Source organism: Lepidochelys olivacea (assembly GCF_965140295.1).
Source record: "Lepidochelys olivacea isolate rLepOli2 genome assembly, chromosome: 1".
NCBI lineage: Eukaryota > Metazoa > Chordata > Testudines > Cheloniidae > Lepidochelys > Lepidochelys olivacea.
Window position 1 is genome coordinate 340,236,488 of NC_140411.1, and position 21,152 is coordinate 340,257,639.

The window sequence follows — 21,152 nt, forward strand, 5'->3', positions numbered from 1 at the left end:
AGCCGAGACCCGGAAGGGAAGCCCGGGAGGCTGAGAGGGGGGCGGGGTCAAGCGGTCCCTGCGCGAGGCCGGGAGCGAGCAGTGAGCGCGGAGCAGCCGCTGGCGAGGGTCCCGGCCAGCCAGTCACCGCGCAGAGGGCAACGGTCAGAGGCGGCTGGGGTGGGGAGGGGCCACGCCGTGTGGAGAGCGGGTGCGCCTAGGGCGGGAGCGAGACGGTGGGGCGAGAGGGCGGCAGGAGACGGGGGTGGCATGAGGGGGGGCGGGGCAATGGGGCAGTAGTGTTTCCAGCTTTGCCCGTTGCTTTGGGGTGTGCTCATTTAATAGGGTTACTCTTCTCGGGGGCGGGGGGTCTGTATTTCTATCCGTGTGCTGCTTGTGTCCTCATACGGAGCTCTTCTTCTCCCTGCTCCCGGTCCCCTCCCCGAGGAGCGATCCTGCAGGTTCCCCAGGGCTGGCTTCTTCCTGCCCCACAGTCAGACAAACACACACATTCACTGAGTGTGTCTGAGAGGACCGGGTTAATCCGCACTCCCAGGCTGACCCTGGTCTCAGCAGGCTGGTCAAGCAGCATTTCCAGGCTGTCACCCTCATATGCCCTGGGCACCGCACCGGCATAGAGTATGCCGAGCAGGCTGGGTCGAGGAGCACTTCCAGTCTGCCACCCTCATATGCCCCTAGACTCAGCAGGCTGGGTTGAGCAGCACTTCAAAGCTGCCACCTTCATGTGCCCCAGGTTCAGCACGTCCCTATCCCCGCCTTCACGTTACAGTTGTTCTGGTCGTAACCCACTTGATGAGCAAACCCCACAGGATTTTTGGATGCTGCAGGGATCTTTTAGCCGAGGTATGAGGAGCATTGCTGCAGAGCAAATGAGGAAACCAAAAAACACCTGCGAGGGGGCAGGGAGAGAGAGAAGCAACCAGCTTAATCATGAAAGTTATTTATTGCCAGGTAATAACCATAGGGGAGCCAAAGAAACAAAAGAGTTAGATTTAATATTATAACTTTAACTTGATTATAAAAGTCAGGTTTAGAAAACTATAACTGATCACACAAGTCAGGGTCAGAAGGCTACACCGAGAGAGAGAGCTGGGTTCTCACCACCCCATGAAGCTTGAATCGATCAGGGGTCCCAGGTGGTTGTGGTGGCTGTGGGTCCGTAGTGCTGGAGACAGGCAGAGCCCCCAGAATGATCAGGCAGGAGAAGATTAAGTCCCAATGGAAGTGATGCAGACTTTGGATCCAGGCATCACAACACTTACTTGAGCATGGGTAGGGGTTTTTGTGGAGAAACAACAGTGGTTCAAGGGAGAACACTAGATTTGTTTATGTGTAAACTGATGGCTCAAGGGAGTATACCAAAGTTGTTTTGTTCAGGCTAGACAATGCAAGCTGATCATTCCTTACTATGGGCGGTGTTCTTTGGAGGGAGCTCACAATGCTTAGGGAGCTTCACTATTTTGGATATCCATAAGGGATTTATTACTCAAATTGGTCTAATGACAACTGAGCTGGATGTGTGCAGGCATGGGTTCATTAACATCTGGAGCAGAGATCCCCATCGTGCAGTGCTTCCCTGCTTTTCCTCGGTTCTTGCCTTGGAATCTCTGTTCTGCATTCTGTATGCTAATGGAGATGCCTCCATGTCCCATCTCTGATGCAGATAAGGCTAGGGGAGTTTCCTTAATCTAGTCATCCTTAGCCCAGGGGTTTAGGTGTCTTTCTCCCTGCCTTTCCATTGCTTTTTGTAAGTCTTCGGATCAGTTTTGGTTTAAGCAGAGGCTGTGGGGGAAGGTCTTTTGTGAGTCAGAGCTGCTGGGTACTGCACCCTGTGTTCCCCAAGAACACAGAGGTGACAGGTAACAATAGGGATGGGCGTGGCATAACAGGGAGCAGGGGCAATGGGGCAGTAGGGACAGGGATGGCATGGGCGAGTAGGGGGTACATGGCTTCTCCTCCTCCTTTGGGGATGATTCCTCATCACTTGTTGTCAGGGCAGCATATTGGTTTTCCGTCACCATGGTGGATGGGTTGGGGGCAGGGGTGGAGCACTGCCTGCTGCCAGTATTAACCAGCTGCCAGTGTCCTCCCTGTGACAGAGCCATATGCTCCTTCCCCGGTGATGTGACAGCAATTCTCTGTAGCTGGATAGCTTCCTCAGTCTTGGATGTCTCCATGTGAATACTCTCCAGGAATTCCTTGTGGGCACGGATGCTCCTCAGCCTAGCCACCTCCTCCTGTAGCTCCCCACCTGCTTCCTAAGACATTTCACCAGCAGGCACCTTTTGCACTGTATGATCCCCCCCAGCCTGGCTTTCCGAGTGTGGGAAATGCAGGCCATGGTTTCTGCAAATCCACACCAGGATCTGGGTAGAGGCATCCAGGTTAGGCTGTCTGTCTGGATACAGGCGCAGGTGGAGGAGACAGGAGCAGCCTTGGCACTGGTGATGCAGCCCTTCCTAACCATAGCAACTATATTAAAACTCCCTCTCAAACTCCCCTGTTTGCAGTCCCTTGGTTGGTTAGCCTCTGGCTTTTAAAGTCTTCTCTCCTAGGTCAGCCCTACCCCCTCATTAATCACATAGGGGGAGGGTGATCACAAGGCTAATTGAGGCTGATCAGAGATGATCCAGGGAACAAAGGCTCAACAGTCCCCAGACACACAATCCCATCTGATCCTGCAACTGAAAATAACTGAAATAACCTGAAAGAGAAAGAAAAACAAACAGCCAAACAAGCTCACTCACCCCAAAGTTAATACTTAACACCTTGTTCATTCATCAGGGGATTCTCCTTCTTCCCATCTCAAGCTCCCCTGTTTGCTAGCAGGAGATCAGGCTAGATGGTCTAATGATTCCTTCTGGCTTTAAGAATCTGAATTTATCTAATCTGTGAATAATCTAATTATATGGCCCCATCACTTATTTTTTTAGGCCTCCCAAAATTATCAAATAGTCATATAAAGATAGATTTTTCCTCTTCTTGTCTTACTCCAGTTAGCAGGGTCTTGATTTTATTCAGTGTGAGGTAATGTTAGCAGCAGTATAGGTTGAAGAACTGTGTGCTCACCTTTCCAACCACTCTCCTTATTCCCACTATTCTTTCACTGCCTCTCCCTTTTTGTGTCTCCATGCCTTTTACACTGTAGCCCTTTGTACTCAGAACTACCCTTGCAGAAGGTGCACAAAATTATTATACTCCCTTAATTCAGACTCTTCTAAATTGGGCTAACTCACGTAAATCCTCACCTGCCCATTAACTGAAACAGACTTTGTAATAATAATTGCAATGTTCTGATAATCACCCTCTGGCAATTCAAAGCAGTTTTTCTCTCTCTCCATTTAGAACATAACCCCAATGAGGCAAGGACCATTTATTCCTTCATATCCTGTACAGTGCTGAGTAGGCCATCGGTGCTAATAAACATCAGAGCAGAAATGTAACATTGCCAAATATCAGGATGGCAACCATTGATTTCTTTTCCTTTTGGCTATTATTTTCATGCTCTTTCTCAGAGCTCAAGTTAGTGCACTATTTGCCTTCATTAGTTGTTTTTTAGGCTTGGTCTACACTCTATACCAACACAAGTTGGTACTGTAACTACGTCACTCAGGGGCATGGATTTTCCACACTCCTGAGCAATGTAGTTATACTGACCTAACCCCTAGTGTAGACAGTGCTATGTCACCGGGAGGGCTTTGCTCATCGACATAGCTGCTGCTTTTGGGAAAGTGAAGTTTCTATGCTGGCAGGAGAAGCTCTCCCATCTGCATAGGTAGCGTCTTCACTAAGTGCTACAGCCGCAACACTAAGTGTAGACAAGCCCTTAGCCTCATCAGTGGTGTGGCACAGTTCAACAAATGAAGCTGGACTTAAGCTGCTAGCTGCTTCTAGCAGCAAAGCCAGATGCATTTGTGCAATGCAAATGCAGTGGCTATTGGTGATAGATCAGTGGATTTAAAAGATATTTAGATTCTGGAGGACAAATCATCTCAAATATATACATCAAGGTGCTGTAGGAAAAATTGTATACTTCAGCTACTTGACAGTATCCCCTTAGAACATTTTTTGAAAGACATCCTAGAGTGGTAAGAAACCTGGATATTTAGTTTAGTCCTGAGCTTTTCTGAACAACATACTCTAGCTGCTATTAACTCTGGTTGCTATCAACTGGGAAACAGCTGGGATCAGATCATGCCTTTTGAAGACTGATTTAGGGAAGCTTATCCATGTTTTTATCACATCTTGTTGTAATGTTCTTTCAGCAGGGCTAACCTCTAAGCTGATTTGTAGGCTTTAGTTGGCTCAATTCTGAATTACTTCAAGGATAAGTTTAAAAACTGATTGGTGAGGGGGGGTTACCTTCAAGAGAGGTCTGATCAGAATGTAGAATTAACAGTGGAACCAAACTCACTCCTCAGGTAAGCAGGACTCAATTGAGCCCCAGGAGAGGTGAGTGGAGCAGATACCATGACAAATTTAGTGTCCTATATTACTAGGCATAAGAGGCAAGCAGACAGGACTAAGACGATCACGTTTCTGCCCATGTTTACAATACGTATCAGCTGTTAGGCTGAGAATGCAAGCTAACCGTGAATTCACTGTTTTGTTTTGTTTTACTGAAATCAGGATTTTAAAATTGCACTGCTAGCTATAAAGCGTTACATTAGTGGAGTTCATCTAAACCTGATACAGGACTACACGTTGTAGGTGATAGTACAAGAGAACATCATGTTCCAGATCTTTGGCATGATGTGTGTCCATAGATCAGATACACAAACGTAGCGCACGTTGTTACAATGCAGCTTTAAACCAGCTTATATTCCATTGCAGTTAATTGTTTATTAATCTTTAACTCTGTTGCTGCTCTCGAATTTTGACAGTATCTGAATCATAACCCTCAATGAGCCGAATTATATTTCGGTGTTTTGACACCTGAAAGTCCTGGTTCGATGCCATCTGCAGAATGTGGAAATCTGACACTTCTTTCAAAGCCCTTGTCTAAATGTTACTCAGAGTTATTGCACCAACTAGTGGAAAATTTCAAAACTGCTGAAGCCGAGACACTGACCTGAAGAGAACCTCGGTGTAAGCTCAAAACTTGTCTCTCTCACCAACAGAATTTGGTCCAGTAAAAGATATTACACTTCACCTACCTTGTCTTTCTAATATCCTGGGACAGACATGGTTACAGCAACACTGCATATGTCTAATATCTATCATTGTCTCTTTCTGAAACTGTTGTGAAATAGGAGGAGGTATTTTCTGTCTATTTTGGATTCGGATATTACTAACCATTCAAGCTTAGTTTATTTTAGAACATGTGTGACAAATTTTCCTTGTATCTCTTTGCTGCAGGTCTAACTAAACAGTAACTTTAAAGTCTGAGTCTTTTTTGTGAAAGATGCTTTGGCTTCATCCAGCAATCATTAAACTGGCAAGGACTCTGTCATGGGATACACTCACTGCTAGGATAGTGGCTACTCTGGGGATTAGCTCCCTCCAGCTCTGATGCCCTCTTCCATCATCCCACCCTTACCACAGCCCCACTTGCTCTATGGGATTCCATGCAACTTCTATTTGTAACTCAGCTTTCCAGCCACCTCACTATAGGTCCTTCCTTTCCAGGGTAACACAGTCTCTCCAGACCAACTGTCCAGCTGCCTTTCCAGGGCATCCTCTAAGACTATACACTATCCCAGTGGGTGATCGGGTAACCCAGACCCACCCACTATTCCAGGTTTCAGACCCTCTGCCTCATGGTCCGCTTATGCCAAGACCACATTGCTATTTCCCTGTACTCTTTCCTACTTCATTTCTCTTTCTCTGTGTTCTGACCCACCCCCGGGGTTCAATTCAAGTGCCCAATTCTCAGGGAAAGACTAGTCTACTTCCCCTACCGCCTAATTCTGTTCTCAGCTTGCTGGCTTTGTACAGGCCCAGCCTATACCTGCTCATCTGAGCTTCATCTTCTGTTCTAATTCTTCCCTAAGTGCAGCCTGTTATTTTAATTAGCCCCTTCCTAGCTACCTTAACCCTTTCAGGTGAGGTGTGCTATGAAAACTCCATCACAGACCCCATTAGACCTATGAGAGTCTCTGGCCTGAGTATGGATTGTAGATTTGGGCCTGTAATAAATTAGTTGTGTTTCTGTAGTAGTATCGTTTAGTGTCCTCCAGACTATGTAACATTCCTTGTCTCTGTAGGACTGTGCTAGGGGAGATGTGCCTCGGTGCATATACTCAAGAAAGCTGAGATAAGCACACGTCCAGTACTTTAAAAATATAGAATGGATTTTGTGAAAGAATGAGAGGTGAAAAGCACCAGCTAAAGTCAAATGTACAGCAGGAAAGTGCTGTGCAAGTTTTCCCACCCCTTGGTCATTTCTCATGATCACAGAATCTGTAGGGCTTTATCTAATGTATCCTGAAATTGGGGGAAAGACTCCTATTGGCTTCGCTGAGAGTTGGTGTAAGCTCATAAACACTAAACAAAAAGTTATTAGGTCATCTCTTCCACCTCATTGTCAATGTTGGATTGTTTCCCAGTGGGTTTTTTCCTCCCCTTCTGCTTTGTCATGTCTGTTATCTCATTTCAGTAGGAACCCTGGGCTTCAACTCTGTACTGAACTATATGATAGTTTTGTGATGCAGACAAAGCACCAAACATTCCACTGACTTGAACCCAAGATTTTAGTGGTAAAAATGCACAGCTGTGCATCAGTGTGCTGCCTAGCATATCTTCTGCTTTAGAGCTAGACAGGACAAATTAATTGGGAAATGGATAATCCTGCATTGCCTCTTGAGTGGGAAAGGGACTGAATGCTCTATGTGATTTTTTTTCCCTAGTCTAATAGCTGAGATTCCTCATTCTCAGCAGTGGTGGTTTTCACTCTGAATTCCCTTTGATATTTGGGGTTAATTCCTTAGCCTTACCGTGTCATGCTTTGTCCTCTAGGCTAGTTTGCATGCTGTGGCAATAGTCTATTGAGTAAGATTCCATTGAGAGCAAAGTAGCACTGTGACTTAAAAGGGGCAACAGTAGTGGTGCACCCTGCCATGCATGGCATATAAATATTGTGGGGCAGCTCCATAGCTGGTGCAAATTTCCCTAGCTCTTTTGCAGTCAGCGGAGCCATGAAAATTTATATCAGCTGAAGATCTGCCCCCATCTGTCTTAGCAGCATCCATGATGTTTGCAAACTGATGAGTGTGTGGGACCTTAAATGTTAATGAAGCATGTTTAGGAGAATGATTTGTTAATTCAGAATGCACGGATGAATGGTTTGACTTTACTCTGAGGGTAAATATCGATTCTCTGTTTTGTAGTAGTGTGGACTTTGTGCAGGAGGTGCAAGAGACATCCCTGAAAATGGAAAACAAAGCAACCACAGAGATTCTGAAATCTATCAGACCATCCATCCTTAAAGAAGAGGTATAAAGCGTTTATTTTTGCCATGTTTATATTTATTAACTAATGTAGCATTTATTTAAGGCTGCTATTGAATGTTAGAAAATATTACATCTGTGCAGAGTGAGGAAAACCTTATGCTATGTAGCATGTTAGATGTATGAAGATAGGGCTTTTGTCCTGAAGTCATTAGAGTCAAAGTAGGTGATACGCAGATGAAAGATGAGGAACTTTCACCTTAACACAGTCATAGAAATTACACAGAGGTTATCTAGTGCATCTCCCCTCTCCCTCAGACCCGCCCTCCCCAGGCACAGTTGTTCCCGACAATACTTTCTAGGCTGTTCAGGGTAGCTTTGAATGTCTGAAATAATGGGACTTTCACCACTCCCCTGGAGAGATCATTCCACTGTAACTGAACTCACTGCTTTCTGATATTCAGCCTACATTTTCCTTTCCTTAAAGATGACCTGCAAAGGATTTTTTAAAATTGTGTGTGCGCCCTTCCCTTCCCTCCCCCCCCGCTTTATGGTACATAAAGAGGACCTAACATGTTTGTTTGCTTTTTAGGGTTTTTTCAACAGTTTGTGCTTGTTCCTATCTTAGCAGTATTGGAAATATCAGAACTAGTCCTCTCTGGTTATAGTGGTAGTGTCCTGAGAGTATTGTGGATGTTTACTCTGAGCTTGTGCACCTTAACTGAAGCTGCAGGAGTGTTGTCTTTTAACAATGAAATCCTTTCTATAAAGTGTTTGTTAGCCATTGGAATTAAATGGTTGTTTAAAAGAGGACTTTTAAACTGTCTTATTAAAAAACTCTTCCTCTTTCAGTTGCTCAGCTTTCATTCTCTTGATGCTTTTGGTGTCATCATTTCATTAGATCTCCAGTCACGATAGTTTCCCAGGGCAGACAAGACCCAAATTTCTTACATAAATAAGCAAGCAGGAAAACTAACATTTCGGGGGGGGGGGGGGCTGGGGGCGGGGCTAAGGGGGTATTTTTCAATGAAGCAAAACTGGGCACAAGCCTTTTCAGGCCACTTTAGTTTCAGCCTATTACTCCTCAATCCCTTTTGCTACTCTAAATGATTCCTTCTCCTGCTTTTTCTTTTGCACCCTCCAAATAGTGGTAGCAGGTTGTAGCCAGCTCTAGTATATTTCAGGTCATTTGTGTTTCCCTGTGCCATGCTGGTTTTCACCAGACTTCTTGTGGCATTGTTTGAGAACAGAAGTCACAGCCCCTCTGCCCAGGACCTTTTACTAAAGAAGTTGTGGACTTCTGATTCTGGATCACCTAACATTGGAGTACAGTTTCTCTCTAAGGCACCTGCTGATTGTGTCCTCTAACTGTTTCTGCAGTCAGGTTATGTTGGAGAGAAGCAGATTTTATTGGCATAACAGCAATAGAGAGAAGTCACAAATAGAAGGTGATTCAAACTGAATATGCTTAGCTGAATGTTATGTGAAGCATCCTTAGCTAGGGTCTAAGCAAAGGATTTGTGTCTCACAGCATAAAGCTTTCTTTCTCTCTCTCTCTATCAACTGGCACAGAGTTTGACCATGCATCCAACCAGGCATGAGACAGCAGAGTTTCTTTTTCCTTTATAGGTAACACTGAGGGCTTTGTGGTTCTCCAGTAGCATGTAATTCACCTGGGCTTTGGGGTGGATTCTGGAGCATTTAAATAACAACCACTCACAGGAGGTGCTGGATGACCTATACCCTATTAACTATTACACTGGGTTGCCTCTTAATTGCCACTTTTGGCCTCTGTTGGTATACCAGGCATTCTTATGACAGGTATCCTGTTTTACTCCCTACATGGCATCCCCTTTTGTCTTCTCCTTTCTCAAGTTTGGATGTGGTCCATTTCCTGGTAACTTTAGTCATTTCTTCCTCCCTCACTTTCTTGTAGCACATTGATATGGTTCTGACTTCCGCCATTCTCCTCTTTGCTATTTAGCAATGCCAAGATAGATACTGGGGTAATGATTTGCTGGGTTTGCTGCCTGTGCACCATTGTTGGGCCATGATCAATAATCCAGGCCTTTATACGTTCTGCAAAGTTTGAAAATAATTGCTTAATCCCCGTTAACTCAAAGGCTTCAACTGGTGTAGAAATCTTGGTTTTTTTTTTAATTAAAATATATAATTCCCTTGATGTTGGCTGCAACTGTAACATGATTTTCGTCTCTTCCTATTTTGGGTCTCATTCAGTTTATTCCCTGTATGCCTTAGGGGTTAATTTAAAGCAATAAAATATACCTGGGTGCTTGCAATCCAATCTTATAGAAGTCTGCATGCTTCCTACCTTGGTAAAGGAATTAGAAACTTCACCTTCTCCATTCCTGCTACACTGCTGTGACCACAGATCATCCAAAAGCCCTTTGAAAGTATTTCTGGCTTCCTGTAATTCAAGGATAACTTAGAACAACCTTGCAAAATAACCATGAAAATTTCCAGGCACAAAATCGAGTTGGCCATGGTGATGGAAAAGTGGTTGATATTTTGTTTGCCCCTCAAAATAACTGACTTGTCCCAGGCAAGTGGACAAGCAGAATGCTGTAAGATGGACTTAGAATTGGTTTTAGGGATGAAGTGAAATGATCCATTTCCATTGTCAGTTACTGAATTCTTAGGTTACTAGTGGCTCAGTCTCTGTCTCTTCATCCTATGCTTGTTTTTCTCTCTTCACATGCTCTCGATGTTGCTGCTCCTTCTTGGGCTGCATTCTTTCTCTTTCTAGCAGGAGTTTCTCCTATTTCATGACCTTTGTGGCCAGATGTCCCATTTACTCTGTGGCCTGGTCTACACGACAGAAATTTGATGTACTAACCACCTGAGACTACGCTGGCCTCTAGAGAGTCTCCCTGTTTATCCACCACCACAGTTCCCTGCTTCTGTCAGGTTTTCTCTCTGCTCACAGCTTGAGAGTGGAGTGATCCTGGTTCCAAATGGCTAATTGGAAACGCTTCTCCTCTGTAGCTGCCAGTCCTCCTCTCTGACCTCTTGCTGTTCCCAGTGCCATTGGTTTGGCATCACTCTGCTGATGTAACCTATCCCCAAGCCTCCCAGTCCTCTGCAGGATTTCAGAAACAAGTCTTCTGTCTGCCCTCCCAGCAGCCATTTAATTAGCAAAGACTTCCACCCTTACATGCTAGCCATAATAAATGAGAGAAACGGCAAAACTAACATCTAGTTCCACCTCTCCTCAAGGGACCACACACGAATGGGCAAAACACTAGGTGGAGGGAAGTTAAGAATACCTCTGCTCAGCCATGAAAAGCCAACAGGCATGTAGGTGGCCATGGAGTTGATAGTAATGATAATGCGTAGAGCCTCTCATTGGTAGATCTCCAGAGGCCTTCAAATCAGGTCAGAATCGCTATCCCTATGTTACAGATGGGGAGAATAGTGACAGTCCCAAAGTGAGTCAATGGCAGAGTTGGGAATAGAACCAGTTCTCCTGACTCCCAGATCTCAGATAATTGAGCAGTCATAACCCGCATCATGGCTAAAGCCCATGTAGGCAAATTCTCCATACCCCTTTTACACACAGCTGAAACCAGCCCCCTTCTAGGGGCAAGGCACTGCCTTCATGTTTTATTTTAAAGATTAGGGCTGAGACTTTCAAAGCAGCCCAAAGGAGATGGGCACCCAAATCCCACCAAATTCCATTGAAACTTGGTTGTCTAATTCCCCTAAACTCCTTTGACAGTCCCAGCCTAGCCTTACATATGTCACATGAGTTATTTTCAGTTCCTATTTCAAGAACTCCTCAGTGCATGCATTTACATGTTAGTATTGCAGCTTCCCACACACACTGAATTTGCAACATCTTTCCAAAATAACAAAATTGCCTAGCAAATCTCGATGGGGACAATGTCCCTACTTGTTTAATTTATTATTTTTGTTAGACAATCGCAGAAAGAAAATGGGTGAAGCTTGAACAGACGACCTATGTTGATCCCTCCGGTAAAACCAGGTAATTTCCTTGCTGAGACATTTTAAAATTCTTGCAGTTCTTCCAATTTTCTCTGTCTGAACTAGCCAAAGGCTATGGAATTTGAGCACCTATAAACCAATTACTTGACATACTGGGCTAGATTACCCCTTTGACATTAATGCAGTTACTCTGAAGAAGAATTTGACCTTTTTTGTTGTTGGACTTTGTTAGCAAATATTGTTAGCAAATATTCTTTATTCTGTAGGTTAATACCTTGGATTTAGTCCATGTGTTTATCTTGCGGTTCCAGTCATTTGCAAAGATGCTGTGCAGACCTAATGCTGCAAGGTTTTAACATGCAAACAGATGATTATCAAGAGCTCCCTTTGGTTTTTCTGGTCATTCCCAAAGAACTCCGTTTCCCCTGTTGATGGCATGATGTCTGAGACTGTGCAGGGTCTTGCATATTGTTGGGATGGTATTGTTTGGAGAAGGGTGGTCTTGCCTGCTTCTTACCCTCTCATTCATATTCTCAGGCCTGTCTAATTCTTTTCATGTGTCAGATAAATCTATCTTTTTAATTTGTCGTGATGACTGGAAATGACAGCGCTACCTTATTTTTCTTCTTCCTAGAGCATTGGGGTCCTTTCTGATTGCTCTCTCTAAAGTCTCCTTCCCCTTTAAGAGTAGCCTCAAGAAGTGGCAATGATTGAGGCCTGTGTGAAAGGTTTATTTTTTGTGTCAGTCCCATCACTTATTTTTGATTTGCAAGAAAGGCTGTGTCATTTTTGACTTCCAGTTACTAACAGGAATGGGTAACTGAGCTAGGACCTTTCAGAGTAACCTCCTTTTATTTTCACATAATGATTGTTATGCATGAGGCAGACAGAATGTAAGTATTTGCTTATTGCTTTTTCCAGACAAAATTAGCCAGTCTATAAAATTTGTCTCTTCTATTTTATGTTGCAGCTCTTCAAAATAACCATTCTAAATATATTGACCTGCTGTCTTAATTTCACCTCTATGCTTCAGTTTCCCCATCTGTAAAATGGGGATAATGATACTTGTCTTCCTTTATAAAGTGCTTTGAGATCCATGGATGCAAAATGCTACAGCAGAACTAAATATTATTAGGACTGTCGATTAAGCGCAGTTAACTCATGCGATTAACTCAAAAAAATCACAATTAATTGTAGTTTTAATTGCTCTGTTAAATGATTGAATACCAATTGAAATGTATAAAATATATTTGGATGTTTTTCTACATTTTCAAATATATTGATTTCAGTTACAACACAGAATATAAGGTGTATAGTGCTCACTTTATATTATATTACAAATATTTACACTGTAAAAATTATAAACAAAAGAAACAATATTTTTCAGTTCACCCTATTCAAGTACTGTAGTGCAAACTCTTTATCGTGAAAGTGGAATTTACAAATTTGGGATTTTTTTTGTTACATAACTGCACTCAAAAATAAAACAGTGTAAAACTTCAGAGCCTACAAGTCCACTCAGTCATACTTCTTGTTCAGCCAATCACTAAGACAAACAAGTTTCTTTACATTTATGGGAGATAATGCTGCCTGCTTCTTATTTACAATGTCACCTGAAAGTGAGAACAGGTGTTCACATGGCACTTCTATAGCCAGCGTTGCAAGGTATTTACATGCCAGATATGCTAAACATTCGTATGCCACTTCGGCCACCATTCTAGAGGACATGCTTCCATGCTGATGACGCTAGTTTAAAAAAAAATGCATTAAATTATATTTGTAACTGAACTCCTTGGGGGGAATTGTATGTCTCCTGCTCTGTTTTACCTGCATTCTGCCATATACATCTGTTATAGCAGTCTTGGATGGTGACCCAACACATGTTGTTCGTTTTAAGAACACTTTCACTGCAGATTTGACAAAATGCAAAGAAGGAACCAATGTGAGATTTCTAAAGGTAGTTACAGCACTCGACCCAAGGTTTAAAAATCTGAAGTGCCTTCCAAAATCTGAGAGGGATGAGGTGTGGAGCATGCTTTCAGAAGTCTTAAGAGAGCAACACTCTAATTCGGAAACTACAAAACCCAAACCACCCTAAAAGAAAACAACCTTCTGCTGGTGGCATCTGACTCAGATGATGAAAATGAACATGCATAGGCCTGCACTGCTTTGGATCCTTATCGAGCAAAACCCATCATCAACATGGACACGTCCTCTGGAATGGTGGTTGAAGCTTGAAGGGACATACGAATCTTTAGCACATCTAGCACGTAAATATCTTGCGATGTCAGCTACGACAGTACCATGCAAATGCCTGTTCTCATTTTTAGGTGACACCGTAAATAAGAAGCAGGCCACATTATTTCTTGCAAATGTAAACAAACTTGTTTGTCTGAGCGATTGGCTGAATAAGAAGTGGGCACAGTGGACTTGAAGGCTCTAAAGTTTTACATTGTTTTATTTTTGAACGCAGTTTTTTTTGTACATAATTCTACATTTGTAAGTTCAACTTTCATGATAGACTGCACTACAGTACTTGTAATAGGTGAATTGAAAAACACTGTTTTTACAGTGCAAATATTTGTAATTATATTTATTCTTTAAGTGAGCACTGTATACTTTGTATTCTGTTGTAATTGAAATCAATATTTGAAAATGTAGAAAACATCCACAAATATTTAAATAAATGGTATTCTGTTATTAACAGCGTGAGTAATCATGTATTTTTTTAATTGCTTGACAGTCCGAAATATTATTTATTTATTGTCCTAAGCAACCATCAAAAATCATTTGCTAGCTAGACTATGTCTGTAACTAAAGGTGAAACAAAATTGAGACTGAGACCTTACAGATACTTTACAGGGATCACTTAGTATAGTGGCTTGCCTCTTGGCAGTTGCTCATTAGTACCATTCTCACTGTATGTTTGCATGTTTTGCTTTTGAATGAAGGTAGCAAAGTTCCAAGTTGGCTATTTGTGTGGAAAGCATGCATCTATAGTACACTTCCTTTTTTAGGATTAACACATCCACTTTCTCCTCTTCTTACCCAACAGAATTTGGGAAACCGTAAAGCGTACTACCAGGAAAGAGGACAGTTCAGCTGATGGTATGGCACCAGTTACATTTTTGTGCATAACTTCTAATATTAACAATGATGAGGTGGTCTGCTTCCATAAATGGCAACAACTGACACAATAAAAAGGTGCAAGAGAATAGGAGTAAAATAAAGCAAATAGTATATAGTGCCATAAGCCATGTATGGTGCTGTACTGTTGATCAAGTGTAGCTTAGAAGGAGTAGAACCTCTGCCCCAAGGAACTTACAAATCAGTACCCTGATTTTTGTGAGTAATCACATTGATGTTATTGTAATGGCTGGAGTAAGAACTGCTTACATGACTAAGAGTTGCAGGATCAGGCCTTACAGCAAAATATTGCCAGAAAATGGATTTGTAGTCTGGGGGAAATCAGTGTCTGAACAAATATTTTATTTGATCACTTTTCCAATGGGAAGTCAGTCATGGTCCCGGGCAGTCAAAGGAACTGCAGCTTCCTGTTTGTTTGGAACCTGTTGTTTGGACAAGGGTGTGGGGACCAAATTAAAGTGGAAAGACTGTTAAGATTGTAGTAGCAGAGGGAAGGCTCTAGGGTACTTGATTGGAGCTGTTGCTTTCAGACTCAGAGTTCCTGATGATTATTGGGGTTTAAATCGAGATGAGGTCCTCCAGCAGAGAACAACAAATGAGTTATCTTTATCCCTTTCAGTGCAGTTTTATTTTTCAAAGTCAGTGGAAGTTGAGGGTGCTCACAAGACATAAGTGTCAATATTTGAACTACTTACATGCTATGTTTTCATTGCTCTTTTCTTTATGCTGGCAGGTGTATCAGTTATACCTGTGTTACAAAGAACTCTCCACTATGATTGCATTGTCCTAGTGAAACAATTCAGGCCTCCAATGGGAGGGTATTGCTTGGAATTTCCTGCAGGTAGGTAACAAAAATATGAAGATAAAATACACAGAATGTATGTGTAGTTTACTCTGTCCATCTTGCTGAGGTGTGTAGATTTCAATGTGCTGTGTCTTTCAGATTCCAAGATCAGTGGTGGTTTCTGTACTAGAATACAGGCTGTTGAGAAAGAGGGATATTTAGTAGTAATAAAATGTGAAATAGCATAATGTCAGATTTTATTTGTAGAATCTGTCCAACCCAGTTTTTTTCCTCTCTCTCCCTCATCTTCCACCTCCAAAAGAGGGAAAACCTTTGTGAGCTTGGCATTGGCATACTTATTGTGAGAGAGGAAATTCCTTTTGGAGGGAGGCAGCATGATTTGGTGGATAGGAGGCAGCAATTTTGGGTTCTGTTCCTGGATCTGACACTGATCTTCTTGACCTCCCAGTGCCTCAGTTACCCCATCTGTAAAATAGGGCTGAAGATATTTTACCTTCCATTGTAAAGCTCTCTTAGATCTAAGGATGGACAGTGCTGTAAAAGAGCTCAATTTTAATTATTTTTGATGTAATGTTTACACTGCAGGTCTCATTGAGGGAAATGAAAGCCCAGAAAGCGCGGCCTTGCGAGAGTTGGAGGAAGAAACGGGGTACAAAGGGGATGTCGTTGAATGTTCTCCAGGTCTTTGTTGTTTCTTGACTACCTGACTCAGAGCCAGTCCTGCCCCTCTTCATGGTCACAGAATGCCCTAAATTCAGTGGATCTACGATGGGTCCACTGTTCAGGATGGGAAGGGCACAGCGAGGGAGTGTGCACTCCCGCAGTGCCCCAGGACAACACCAAGGAGCCATAGACATAGTCTGTGTGTCTGACAGATGTGGATCCACTGGATAAAATCCAATAAAGAAGGCTATAGAAACAGCTTCACTGTTGCTCTGAGGCATGTGGGGGAATGATTCTGCTCTTAAGGAAAATCCCCATTTACTCAGGCTTTGCTCATGGGGCCAAGATTTTGTACTTAATACAAAAAGTTCAGTAACTTAAAGGTCTGGCGTCTTGTAATTAAAAGGTTTAGATGCCTGGGCTTGATTTGACTTCTTCTCCAATAGATTTAAGTGGCTCTCTTGAACCTACCCAAGAATAGCAGTTGCATCATGCAGTCTCTGTGCAAATCATCCTCATTTCAGCTGTGCAAAGGAAGGAGAACTCGGGTTCTCTCACAGCTGATTAGCAGGAATGGGGAAGAAAGAAGTGCTGCCTGACATCAAAGTCCCCAAATCTTTGCAGCCAACATCTGTATTTAAACATTTTGTACTGCCTGCCACAGAGCAGAGGCAAAACTGGGATTTAAGGAAAATCTTTATAAAGGGGGAAATGCTCGGGAAGAAATGGGAAATCTGGACCATGGCTTTGAGAATGTTGCTATTAAGATTGAACTTCGCCCTTTTACTTTTGCACAATTTCCATAGACTGGAGTGTTGTGTGTGTAACTGATGGCAAAATTGGGCTCTTAGCATAGTTTGACTAGGAGCCTGCAGTTTAACCTTTGAGGTACAGTGAATGAGGAGAATGTTTGTCACTGCAGTAGAAGTAATCAGTAGGAGCTAATACAAAAATGAAGAAGAATCTGTGTGGGAAGAAGCACTTGTAAGTAGAGCTGAGTGAATAACTAATTTTTTGGTTCAGTGGCAGTTCTGAGGTGGGGAAAAATCAGTTCAGATTGAAGCGCATCTGAATAGTTTTTGGCATTTTCAGTGAACTGAAAAAATTCATTTTGGGTCTGTCCAGAGCAGGGATTTGAACCTAGGTCTTGTACTTCAAGTGCATGCCTCAACCATGGGACTAACAAGATACAGCAGCACAACCACTATCTCCTTCTCCTCCTCCTCTGGCCGTTTTGTGAATGGCCAAAACTGTGGATGAATCTCACAAATAGTTTTGGGTTGACCAAAACTGCATTGTGTGGCAAATAAACGTTGTCCAAAACATTTTGCCCAGCTCGCCTTGTACAAACAAATAACTAACCCAGACTTTTTGCCTGGCTTTGTGATGCATGCTGGTGAAGTTGCCTGCTGAATAAGTTTTGTCTTAATGTATCAACTAGCTCTGAGTGAAAGTTGTGGTGTTAAAATGTCCAGTAGTCTCGGCTCTTCTTTCTCATAATGAACATCCTTTACTTTGTAGCTGTTTGCTTGGACCCTGGTTTGACAAACTGCACAACGCACATCGTGACCGTCACCATTAATGGAGATGATGCTTGTAATACAAGACCCATGCAAAAGCCTGGTGAGTCCAGGGCATGTACAATATTTAATTTTTAGCTGTCTCATTGGAGGGACCGTCCTTTCTAAATATGCTTGGAAACTGTTGAAGGGCTCAGCAATACAGGATTCTAATAACTTCACTTGGGTTCACTGACTCTCTAACTTCTGTCTGAGCTTTTAGGGCTTCATCCACCTCCCACTAAAGTCAATGGAAAGGTTGTCACTGACATTCATGGGTGTTAGAGCAGGAGCAGACACTAAGCTCCCATGTGTGTCCAGACTTAGTTTTCTTTGTGTTAACACTTTTCTTTCTTCTTGTCTTTACAGAGGAAGGAGGTACGTTGCTCACTTAACTTCACTGTGGCTTCAGCTTTACCGGATGTCACTCTGAATGTGCATGTCACCCTGCACTCTGCTCTTCTCTGTGGTCAGGAGATATTTTCTCAACATCGTTAGGATCACAGTCCTGATGGTGACACACTGTATGGGATCCACTGACTTCAGCGCTCTTTAGATCAGACTTGAAATTCCCAAACAATTGTACCACAGTCAGCTTTAAGGAGGGGAAATATCAGTTGAAATGGTCTCCATGACCTATCTAGGATCAGTTCCTCAGCTGATGTAAATTGCTGTAGCTGTATTGAAGCCTGTGGATCTGGACCTAGACTGAAATTCTGCAATTGTTAATCCAGATAGAGGGAACTGCTTGGGTAGTTACAGGCAAATAAGCAATACCTTGCATTCCTCAATCATTTCTGCCCAACTTGTGTGACAGGCAACATGTCAAGATGAGCCCTCAGTTCTCAGATGTCTTGTCATTCTTCCTCCACTCTGTGAAGTTAAAGGTTTGTGGTCTCTCTTACCATACCAAGTATGCAGGCCCAGGTTACATTAACATTTCAACAGTGAAATATCTGATCAGATGGATCGAATAGGGGGAAGGGGAATAGTGACTGTCCTTACAGGACAGTGGTTCCTGTCCCTAATATGTCACCATTCTCCTAGCTAGTTCTGTAGTTATTTCCCAAATTACTGCCTCAAAACTGCATGTCAAAGATGCCTTTGATCTTGCCTGTGTCTTAGTCAGCTGAGCATGGTAGTGTGCCTGGGTATACTGGTCTCTGGCTGAAGGTGAACCTGAATCCAGTTCCTTGTCTGCTTTCCGTCTGAGTTTAAAGAGAAGGGAATGAAATATACTTCTCTCAACGTTAACTCAACTATCAGATATAACTTGACAGATTAAAGACAATCCGTGTGAAATACACAAATTTAATTTTTTTTAATAGAATTTGTGGAAGTTGTTTCACTACCAAAGAATGATCTACTGCAGAGAATTGAAGGTAAGAGCACTTATTTTCTCTGGTACATTAAGCCAGTTAATAAAACCTTTGAAATTTTTTTAGCTTCTTCATACTTACTGTAAATCAACCCACTTCTTAGTCCCTGTATTCCAGTTTCTCTGGGGATCTCTCAGCCTGGGAGATTTATAACAATTTTTAAAACCAAAACCATCTACCTTCTTACTTCTGTAATCTGAAAAACTTGCATATAACATGCCATGTATCAGGTGAACCTTCAAAATGTTGTTTGTCTTCCAAAAAGGAATGTTCATTAGCACAGTCTAGCCAGCTGCAGTCTTTGTTAGATGCAATTACCAGTGCAATGCCTGTTCCAGATCAGAGTAGCTACCCATTTCCACTCTGAAGCTTATCCTTTGTGCTTCAAGTCAGTTCATATGCTTTTTTTTAAAATATACTACCACTAAATTAGTTAGTAATAATGCTCCAGAGGACTAACATGTCACAAGACTTTAAAGGACTAATGTGTTACAAAGGAAATATGGCAAAGCCTCCAAACATTTTAACTGTGGCCTGGATTTGTTCTGATACTTCACACATTCATGCTACTTGTCAGCCTCTGTCTTGAAGTCTTCTGAAGTTTGTTTTTAATTTCTTGCTAACCGTATGAATATGAATTTGCATCTGCCCTTGTTGTGTCTGTCCTGCCCATGCCTTTCTGTTTGGAAATTCATATTACTGGTTGGTTTGGGTGTTTTTCAGAGCTAGTGGAAGAAGAGCATATTTTAGTGGATGCCAGAGTTTATGCCTATGCAATGGCACTGAAACATGCAACACAAAAACCCCTCCAGGTGCCTTTTATGAAGTTCTAAGGCTGCATATGTAACCTCGTTGAATACTTCCAGGATGGAGTCAAATGGTCAATATAGACTTGGAAGCTGTATCTTTTCATACAATAAAGGTCCTGTAGACTACACACAGTATTAAGCAATCATATTTCTAGGAAAGATTGCTTGAACTATTTGTACTGTATAAAGCTTTTCTCTAACTGTTCAACCTCTAACTCTGAATGGAATTTTATCCTTTGCAGAAGAATAAAAAGAATCATGGCCTGTTAAGAGATCACATCTTTTCCTTGCTCTTTCCTCTTAAAGTATTTTTTATGGTTGAGCACTTTACAATTATGCTGAAACTATACACAGGAGTCGCTTAATCCACCATTAAAGTGGAGCTGCTTCTCTGGTATAACACCCTTGGATCAAGGTAAGGGGCGGTACTTACCAAACTGACCTACACTAAACATAGCTGGACAGAATAAACCATAAAGCTTGAAGCCTTGGCTGTGCTAAGTATATACACTTTGAAATGGGGTCAGACCAGTGGCATTAACAATATTATGCAAAATGCCATGTGATCGCCTGGGACAAGAACAAATCAAGCCTTTTGGTTTTTATATCTTCCTTGAAGATATCAGCCAAAGTTTTCAAAACTGTCAGCCCCTTAAAGGTGTCATGTTGGGTACCCAAAAATCACTAGTCACTCAAACTCTGGCTGGTGTCTTTGTGGAAGATGTAAAAACAAAGGGCTTGATCTCTTCTGGTCACTGGAGATTACATGGCATTTTTCATAGTGGTAACTGCACTGGATTGACCCTATTCCAAACTGCTACTCTGTAAATCCTGTGGTTGCTTAGCATGCAAGATTTCATGGGTCTTCAGCCTCAGTGAGGGGAAAAACCACCTCAGTGGTTTAAAAAGTAAGCTGATTAACTTAGGAAATCAAATTAACAAAGTTAGGATCCAAGATTTAAGAGTTGTCTACACTTGAAACACCGATGCAGTTTTAGCAGTGCTGCTGTAATGTACTGCTTCAGTGTAGACACTACCTATGCTGAAGGGAAGGATTCTCCCATCAGTGTAGGTAATCTACCTCCCCAAGAGCTATTAGCTAGGTTGACGGAAGAATTCTTCCATTGACATACCACTGTCTACACTGCAAGTTAGGCTGGCTTACCTATGTTGCTTAGGGGTATGGATTTTTCACACCCCTGAATGATGTAGCTGACAACTTTTTAGTATAGACCAGACCTTAGCATGTATTTAACACAATGCAAACTACTCTAACAGATCTTTAACTTTGAAAAACCATCAAGGATGATTAGGTATTTTAAATCTCAGCTTAATTAGGACTCAAACTACTGTGAACAAATGTTTGTTCATTTAAAACGAAGTAATTTCACCATAACGTTATTTAAGCAAACAGGTTGGTTTGTTTGTTTTTTTTA

The 21,152-nt window shown here is 42.3% G+C and overlaps 1 protein-coding gene across 1 annotated transcript; it reads left to right on the top strand.

Moving 5' to 3' along the window:
• NUDT5 (nudix hydrolase 5) lies at positions 1 to 19,986 on the top strand. The gene is given in 9 exon segments (XM_084623530.1): positions 1 to 143; positions 7,329 to 7,434; positions 11,327 to 11,394; positions 14,410 to 14,462; positions 15,235 to 15,342; positions 15,892 to 15,987; positions 17,491 to 17,606; positions 18,859 to 18,910; positions 19,631 to 19,986. Coding segments are annotated over 8 exon segments (666 nt in total). The 5' UTR covers positions 1 to 143; positions 7,329 to 7,371; the 3' UTR covers positions 19,741 to 19,986.
• The last annotated feature ends 1,166 nt before the right edge of the window (positions 19,987 to 21,152 follow it).